Source organism: Saccostrea cucullata, unplaced genomic scaffold (assembly GCF_032062105.1).
Source record: "Saccostrea cucullata isolate Sc308-1 unplaced genomic scaffold, CSIRO_AGI_Scuc_v1 ctg5063, whole genome shotgun sequence".
Classification (NCBI taxonomy): domain Eukaryota; kingdom Metazoa; phylum Mollusca; class Bivalvia; order Ostreida; family Ostreidae; genus Saccostrea; species Saccostrea cuccullata.
The window spans coordinates 25,133-34,007 of record NW_026933699.1 but is presented as its reverse complement, the minus strand read 5'-3'; the positions used below and the strand labels follow the sequence as shown (position 1 = coordinate 34,007).

Genomic DNA, 8,875 nt, shown 5'->3' with positions numbered 1-8,875 from the left:
CCTGACTTTTGACTTAATACACTGACCGAGAAATAAGAGTTTGAATATTAAACCCGAACCCGATTGAGCCAAAGCAGTAGGACTTCGTCTTGAAAAGACGCAAATGAAAGTATTTCAGGTGCATTTTTAAGGTGCATTTTAATGAATTATGGCAGAAACTAGTATACCCTGGACAGTTTGATTGTTGAAGGACGAAAACTTTCCATATCAATATATAGTCCGAAAAATCTGACGTTTTCCTGGCTTTTTTACGATTTTGATATTTTACATGCCAGGTAAACATGTAAAATAACAAAATCGTAAAAAAGCCAGAAAAACGTCAGATTTTTCGGACTAATCCATATATTAAAGTTACTGTTTTATTGTAATTCTGATGCATATTACTCCAGCCTATGCTATTGTGTGTCTTGGATTAGAAAGGGTTTTAAAGATGTGAATGAAATATTGATATTTGCATAAAACGTATTTTTTTAAACTGAAAACTGTCTCCAATGTACAGCTAAAACTTTAACAATCAATTTTATAAAGGTGGATTTCTTACTTACTTAACTATCTATTTATTTTAATTATTCATATTTTATTGTATATTTATATATCTTTTTTAGCAAATTTTTCATTCCGTACGTTTGTTAAATGATTTGTATAGTAGAATCCATATCATATCATCGGTACGTATACCTTTGAACCAAACTAAAGAGAAACAGATATTTGGATTGTTATATATCTGCAACAATCCAAATTAATACTGCCTAATAGATTGTTTATTTCTTCTACCTAACAATCTTAAGTCTACTCCAGTTATTTACAAGGTTTTCCAGTCACTCATTTTTCAAATATTTAATTTAGATGTGTGTTTTTGGAGAAACTGGTACAAAAGATCCGGATAAATTGTCTACTAGGAACGATTTCACAAGGACGACTAAGTCATGTGGAACAGGTTCATTATGACGTCACAATTGGGTATATAAATACCGCGGCCGGAAATTACGGCCGTTATTGATGATTCCTGTGTTGCTGCGTCAGTGTACGTACGGACGGGTTTGTCAGCCAATTTTCTCTAGGTCTTCTTTCCTGAAATTTTACACAACCAGAAACATGTCTCAGAGCCAACCTCGTCAAAACTTTCATGAGGAAAGTGAAGCAGGGATTAACCGCCAGATAAACATGGAACTATATGCCTCGTACACATACCAGTCCATGGTGAGTAATGCCCGGATGTTTTATTACAATATCCAACACGCAGTACTCTTAGATCTTTGTGTATTCGTCTTAGCTTGTTAATTTCATGTCAGAAATTGTTACATTTTTTGCTATTAATTAAATCACCTTTAAAATCGGTTGTTCTGAATTTGTTATATATATATATTATATAACGTTTATTATCCATTCATGTTTGTACACGTGACCGGAATATCACGTGTTTGAACCAAGTCAAAAACAACGTTTATCATTATCATGTTTATGAGTGAAATCATTGAAAAAAAAAAATAATTTATATGAATTGAAAAATATTTGAGCTGTTTTATAGAACGGAATTAATGGATTCAAGGGTCCACAACTGGCACAAGTTATAAATTTACATTTTACTTTCTTTTATCTGTAGGCATTGTACTTTGATCGGGACGATGTAGCCTTGCCTGGTTTCTCCAAGTTCTTCAAGCATTCGTCCGACGAAGAGCGAGAACATGCAGAGAAGCTAATGAAATATCAGAACAAAAGAGGAGGGCGTATTGTGCTCCAAGACATCAAGGTTTGTTTTAATATATATGTAACAGTTGAAAAGTGGCCATATGAGTAAACAGTTGTAAACAGTGAGGCCACGCTCCTACTAGCACTAGCTAGTGGGTTAACCCTTTATCTCGGTCGGTAGAGCATTGGATTTTAAATCTGAGGGTTGTAGGTTCGAGTCGCAGTGTGGACACCCCCTAGCTAATCGGTCATATATAATTTGAAGAAATAGTTGTTAAATTTGTTTGAATTTTCTGGAGGTTAGTAAGCCGTTATTAAATAATTCAGAGTACTTTTGATTCAAATTTGACAGAAGAATAATAGAATTTAGTGTTACTGACTTAAATTGAAATGAATGAATAAGAAATTGTATAACTGAACCACATACTTCATGTGATGTAAATGATGTTTCGTTCTTTAGTTGATTACATGTAGCATTTAAATGATATTTTGAATTGTATAGAAACCTGACCGCGATGAGTGGGGAACAGGACTTGATGCCATGCAGGTAGCGCTGCAGTTAGAGAAGAGTGTCAACCAATCCCTGCTTGACCTTCACAAAGTTGCCGACAGTCACTCAGATGCTCAGGTATCATTGGTTTTAATTTGCTTTAATCTTGCATAAAATGTCATGAAATTAACTGTATATATATAGCTTGTGTTTGTATATGTGCTAGTTGGAAAACTGTCCAAATATACAATTATTCTAGGGGGTTCAGGTATAAATTTTCGATGACATATATTCAAATAAATATATTCTAGCACAAATATGGACACATTCAGAAATATAAAAAACTTTACTTGGTGAAAAAATTCCAAGTAGAACAGAAGTTATGAAATTATCAATGTTGTGAATACTGCTATTTTATGTAAGGAAATTTACTATTAAAGAGTACCTATTGATGGCACATAAAAGGAAGAAAAACCCGTTAAATCTAGATAGTTTTTTAAGTAACAAGTCTAATTTTATTTGGAAGTACGGCAAACTATATATTTTCGGGAAGGTCTATGCAAGCCCTAATTTTCTGTTTCCATGCCAGGTAAAAAATATCCAAGATGGTGGCAAAATATCCAATATGGCCACCAACATTGAAAATGGCGGATACAGTCTTTCTGATAAAATGCTTTCAAAATCTTAAGTTAGGAAAAAAATAATGAAATTTTATAAATTCTTTACAATTTATTACTCTTAAAAGATTTATCAAAATATAAAAATAGTGATCTTAATCAATTATGCTCATTAAAAGTCTGAGTTCTGTCTGGACATCACAAAGAAGAAAGGTGTCAATATTGATATGAAAATGGCAAAAATTGGGAAAAAAGAAGTAACTACAGTTAATTCACAACTTTATTTAAAATTTGTATAGATCGATCTTTAAAATACATGATATCAAATTTTCGGTATCAATCAATAATTGTATATATTCAGTCTAAATTATCCATGCTTCCTGGACAAGTTAAATGACATCTGCTACTACCGGCGGGTACCATAATCATGATATGGAATGATTCTCGCATTTTTCCGAAGTCTGGCTGTTTATACTCACTGAAAAAAAAATAACCACAGAGTGTCATGTTAATAACAAAAATATTTTTATAGGGCCTAGTTACAAGAACTTCGGGTTATTCAGTTATTATACAGTTCATTATATGTATTTCTGAATCTAGAGGAAATCCTGGCAACAGAATTAAATTTGTACATTTATATCATTGACCGTTTATAGGTCCCTGTTTACCCTATTTACATGTACATTTTGTATGTGAAGTACATTGTAGGAAATGATATTTTTCATAGATTTTTTTCCCAATAAGTCGATCCTTATATTAAATGTCGCATTTCTATTTTCTTTTGTGGTTTTACGATACAAAAGTGTGCATGAATATAAAGTACATAGAAACTGTTCAAAAGTTGCGTCGGGGTGACGACTTTTGATTGGAATCCGGGTGAATTATTTTCCGAAATTATTACAGAACCATAATATTCAGATAGGAAATTTTCTCAGCTTTCTAATGGTGTATGTTGCAGAAAAATATTTCGATTACTTACCGTAGTAAAATTGACTTCTTTCCTTTGAAACGAAAATACATAAACTTCTGCACATTGCATCGAGATGCAACATTAAAAATGTTGATCTTCAAAATGTAAGCTTTCCTGTGATATGTCAATGTCGTCAATTCCTTAAAAATCGCCTCCCGGAAAGCCAATCAAAATGACGCTATCAACGCCGCGGAGACAAAACTACAGTGCCATACATCAAAGGGGAAACCCCGTATCCAATTTTAGCACAACTTCGACCGGGTTAATTTTGAATGCAAACTCTTCAGAATGACATAACACACATATCATACGAAAGTTCAAACAATGTAGAAAAAATTCATTATATTTAATTTGTAGATAAATATGAATAATAATGCAAAAATTACGTTTATAAGCAATTGATAAATTGAGTTTAAATGGCACGATTACATAGGTAAGTCGGGTTACCTGAACCCCCTAATTATTCTTGCTTTCTCACTTCTAAATTATTGGATTGAAATCTTCGTTCATTTGATAATATCTTGAGAGTTATCATAATTATAGATTTTTAACTAATTAGTTTTTAATTGTATTTTTCCAGATGACTGATTTCCTGGAGTCTAACTACCTTGAGGAGCAAGTGGATGCCATTAAGGAGATCTCGGATCACATCACCCAGCTGAAGCGTGTGGGGTCTGGTCTGGGAGAGTACATGTATGACAAACAGCTCCAGAGCTAAAATCTCCACACAAAAGCCAGTTCAAACTAACAACGGTTTTAATTTTATTCTTCTGGACTAACATGACTTTTTAAAGTTTTCTACTTTGTTCTGTATATAAACAGTTTATGAGAAATTGATATTTGACTGGCTCATATATTACTTTGAAAAAAAAAAATCATTAAAAAAAGAGCAAAATGTTCTTGAAAGTTTTATGTGTTCTTGTTTTTAAATTATAGTTGCCTTAATTTTTTTTGTGGTAAATTGGGTAATAATTGAAGAAATCAACTAATTGAATTTCAAGGTATTTTTATGTTGGATTTTGAACCAGTGACTTGGAAGGCATATGTAAATCCATTTGACATAGTTAAGTATGTCATACCGGTATTCTTGACTATATCGTGTGCATTTGATAAACCTTGCCATGCGGAAGTATTTAGAAAAAAAAGAAGTTGAGCTCATAATAAATGTAATGACGAGCGCATTCTATGCTACAGGAAATAAAAAGAATTTTTAAAACATTGTAAATAATTGTAATACTGTTGTTAGTTCACACCTTAAAGAAATGGAGCAAGTAGGTAAGTATTGTTTGAAAGAGGAAAATATTATCTGTCAAAAAAGTGTGCCAGAGACTACAAAGTGCGCATCATTAAATATGCCAGTTGATAAAGTCGACGGAAAAAGCCGAGTGACACATGATAATGTCATAATGTGGATAAGAGTTATTGCCCTTTGCACAATATATGAAAAGAATATTATATTAAATAAATCTTAATGATATATTCTTGAAAAATTCTTTTATTAAACAACATTTTCCAGTAAACTCTAAACATTTTTTTTTCAAAAGAAGTACATGTACATGAATTTTTATTAGGCACAAATTAATGAAGGATTTTCCAAAATGCTTGTTTTAAAAGGCTGACAAAGAAATTTTGAAAAAATGAAATATGTCGTTCTGTCGTAGCCTGCGACTGTATGCACCTACCCTCACTGCAAGATGCATGCATGACTGCGGAAGTCGTTGAATCACAAGCTACTGAGCCAAAGAATAAGGAGTTGATCCTTAGCGGGTTCAATACAGATTGCGAGACTTGGATACCGGTCCTTGGGAAGAAACCTTATCAATGAACAAAGGGTGAAGATAACGGCCAGTAATCAATCTTTACAAAAAGAACAAAACAACCAAAAGTCCTATGAACGATACAAATCTGTGACGAGTTGTTAAACACGGACCCTTGGAAATCCTAAAGGCTGGATTAGGTACCAAGAGAGAAGAAATCTTCCCCTGCTGACTGTTCACACGCCGCCTTCAGTCCTGTATCGAATACGGAGACGGAACATTCTGTAGCATAACTAGTATCAAAACAAAATCCTGACAATTTGTATTAATTAAACAATCAGCCCCAAAACAACCAAATGATATGTTTTATTTGCGAACCAAGTTATTTTAGCAAGCAAAGAATTTATGAAATGCTGACTTTAAACTAGGGTGTTTAATTCCCTGTTAAATAAACTAATCTTCAGTAGCCTGCATCGCATTGAAAAATATCGTTATCGAAGCATGCTTTTGAGTAAAAACCTAGATCCACTGTGCCGAACTCTGAAAAAAAAGCCTTCACTGCTCAAAGCCGTAAATACCGAGTATAGGCTTAGACTTTATGTGCAGTCCTCCCACCGAAAATATATGAGAGCATTTTGTTTGGTAAAGGTTATTATAGCTTTCTAGGGACATTGTATTGGACACAAGGAGCTGTGTGCTTGACTATGGCATTGTAACACAATTGTACGTCACATAGTTGTTATTACTCCCCTACCGGTGAAACCGGAGGGGACTATAGGTTTCCTCTGCGTCTGTCTGTCCGTCCGTCCGTCTAGCCGCCCCATGTCTGTCTGTCAGTCTGTCCTACTTGGTTTTCCGCACTTTTTTTTTCTTGCAGATATTAAGCTGAATTTTGTTTTTTTTTTTTTTTAAGGTTAAAGGCATGCACAACCTCAAAATTTTGAAATCAAGCAGTTTTACCTTGATCATAACTTTTGCATATTATAAAATGACACCCTAAAGAGAAAGGGGAATCCGGTAGGGGACATGTATCTATTTTTTTTTTTTACTGAGGAATCTCCTTTTGAATTATTATTACATTAAGTCTTTCAGTTTATAATGTCATAGATTTAAAGAATAAATTAATCAAAACGGTAACTTTCTGTAATTTTATAATAAAATAATGGTTATTAAGAATTGGGAAAGTAATTTACATAATCTCCCCTTCTGATAAATCCTATACCATTTACTATAAATTGACAAAGATGTGATTTATAATTAAACAGTCTAGTAAGGATTATTCCAAGCACTGATTGATCAAATCTGTGACAAGCACCATATCTCTGTTTTCTCAATGGACATCCGAGAAAAGACCTCGAGTTTTTAAAATCCATACAGCCATACTGTAAAGCGCACGAAACCCACGGCCTCATAACCGCAGTCAGAGTAAATTCGGACCGCACGACCGCCATCCATCCTGCTTCAAACTCATGGTAATCAAATAAGCACATTTCTTCTCCGAGTGCTGTAAACGTGCGTTGATTTGTGCGTACGGCAATGGAGCCCGAACCAGGAATAGCTTGGACGCCGACCTCTTTGGCGCCCTGAAAAAGTTTATCAAGGGGTCTTCCATTAAATCGAATTGAGGCATCTGTCCACATGACAAAATCGAATTCTTGTAACAGAAGTTGTATTATAAGCGACTTCCAGCCATATCCGCTTAAAATTCGAATATGATCCGGGAAAATCTGAAATGGAAATTGCCTAACCTCACACTTGCAATACTTTGTCATCAGTTTTAATTGTTTAGCATTCAGTCCCAAGTCGAACAATATCAATTTCATACCCGGATAAATAGGTAAGAGCTTTTTGTGATAATCTCGAATTAATCCCTGTATTTCACGAAAGTGGTTTGACGACGCAGCAGAGGCCATTACTGGATATGGTGAATTTAAATCGTGTTCGGTTAAATTTCTTATTCCAGCATCATCCAAGCTTAACATTTCCAAGTACTTCTTTGGCACATTTAAAGAGTAATTCAACACTTTGTAAAGATTTTCTTTAAAAGTTGGATAGAAATTTTCACAAGCGCCATTGCTGGTGTTCTGCCTGATAAAGGGGTCTTTATCAAAGTTTTCCGTGGGGGCATTTTCAAACAGCTGATTCATGCGATGCACCCACTCAGAATCAGGTTCAATTTCCTGGAGTTTATTTTCTTGATACTGATGGCCCTCTGAAAAACTGTCACTATATTGATCATTCAATCCTTGTTTTCCGAAAACTTTACTGTCAATCTGTTCGAAATCAGGCTCGACGTTTTCTTTACGTTTCACGTGTGCATTTGAATTTATCACAGTTAAACTTCTGTCATATTTATATACCAATTCACAGAAATTTACCACTATTACAACAACAAAAATTATTGCACATATTATCGAAAATCGGTTCCTTCGACACGTTCGTAGCATCTTTGAAGAGTTCTTCTCTCTGTTTAAGATAAAAAAAACTCTATTAGGAAGGCTGGTAACAGATGTAAACTAGAAAGGAAATGAACAATCGGATTACAAACCAGTTTTAATATCATATCAATATCGTCATAATAATATAAGTCATGTTTAAGATAAACAGCTCCTATATTGATGCTAAATATTTACAACCACGTGAAATTTTCAAATTTTTATGATTTATAAATATCAAGAGTTTATATTTAATACTTTTTCCTTAAGCTTTAGTTGATTGTAACGTCATAAGCACACTATTACGACGTCAACCTACCTATCAGGTGAAAAATCACTTTAAAAATCACCTATATTAGAACTAATAAGAAAAGATTTCCATGTTTAACCAAACTGACTTTAATGTGTCAAGTAATTCCTATTTCATATGCTGATTCAGGGAGAATGTTTTCAATGATGAAAAAAATGTACTGAATTTTGATTTGAACTGAAGAATGACACAGTATGCTCATTGCTTTGTGCTAAACAGAACAAAGATTGTGAATGTCATGATTTCTTTCCCTCTGAAAGTGTTCTTAAACAAGCAAAACTAGCTAGGGTTAGGGCTAGGGACTGCTATTTAAAGGGGAATTAGGAGAATTAGATTATCAAACATGTGACTCCTTAATTTTGTTAAAGTTAGTTATTATGTGAAAATAGTTGCTTGAAAACAGTAAGTACGCTTCCTTTTACCATGATGCGCTAAGTGTTTAAACAATAAAATGCTTTCTTTGGTTGTTAATATGGAAATTAATGTCGCAGCTGTTGCAGAAGTTTTTTCTGCAATAGCTGTGACGTTAATTCACGTACTAACTACCAAAGAAAGATAATTTAGTTTTTATATGTATATCTGATTAAGATTAATTATTGTATTATTG

At 33.6% G+C, this 8,875-nt stretch overlaps 2 protein-coding genes across 2 annotated transcripts; one reads left to right on the top strand and one right to left on the bottom strand.

Moving 5' to 3' along the window:
- Positions 1–1,006: 1,006 nt before the first annotated feature.
- On the top strand, positions 1,007–4,672 carry LOC134239016 (soma ferritin-like). The gene is made up of 4 exons (XM_062721156.1): positions 1,007–1,200; positions 1,604–1,750; positions 2,192–2,317; positions 4,347–4,672. Exons 1-4 carry the CDS (start codon positions 1,096–1,098, stop codon positions 4,482–4,484), a joined length of 516 nt encoding a protein of 171 aa, XP_062577140.1. The 5' UTR covers positions 1,007–1,095; the 3' UTR covers positions 4,485–4,672.
- Positions 4,673–6,692: 2,020 nt separating this feature from the next.
- Positions 6,693–7,988, bottom strand: LOC134239018 (uncharacterized). Its single transcript, XM_062721158.1, has one exon. It carries the CDS (start codon positions 7,968–7,970, stop codon positions 6,693–6,695), a length of 1,278 nt encoding a protein of 425 aa, XP_062577142.1. The 5' UTR covers positions 7,971–7,988.
- Positions 7,989–8,875: the final 887 nt, after the last annotated feature.

Coding starts and splice junctions, on each gene's coding strand:
- LOC134239016 (XM_062721156.1), top strand. CDS start 1,096: ATGTCTCAGAGCCAACCTCGTCAAAACTTTCATGAGGAAAGTGAAGCA. Junction 1,751..2,191: donor TTGTGCTCCAAGACATCAAG/GTTTGTTTTAAT, acceptor TGAATTGTATAG/AAACCTGACCGCGATGAGTG. Junction 2,318..4,346: donor ACAGTCACTCAGATGCTCAG/GTATCATTGGTT, acceptor GTATTTTTCCAG/ATGACTGATTTCCTGGAGTC.
- LOC134239018 (XM_062721158.1), bottom strand. CDS start 7,970: ATGCTACGAACGTGTCGAAGGAACCGATTTTCGATAATATGTGCAATA.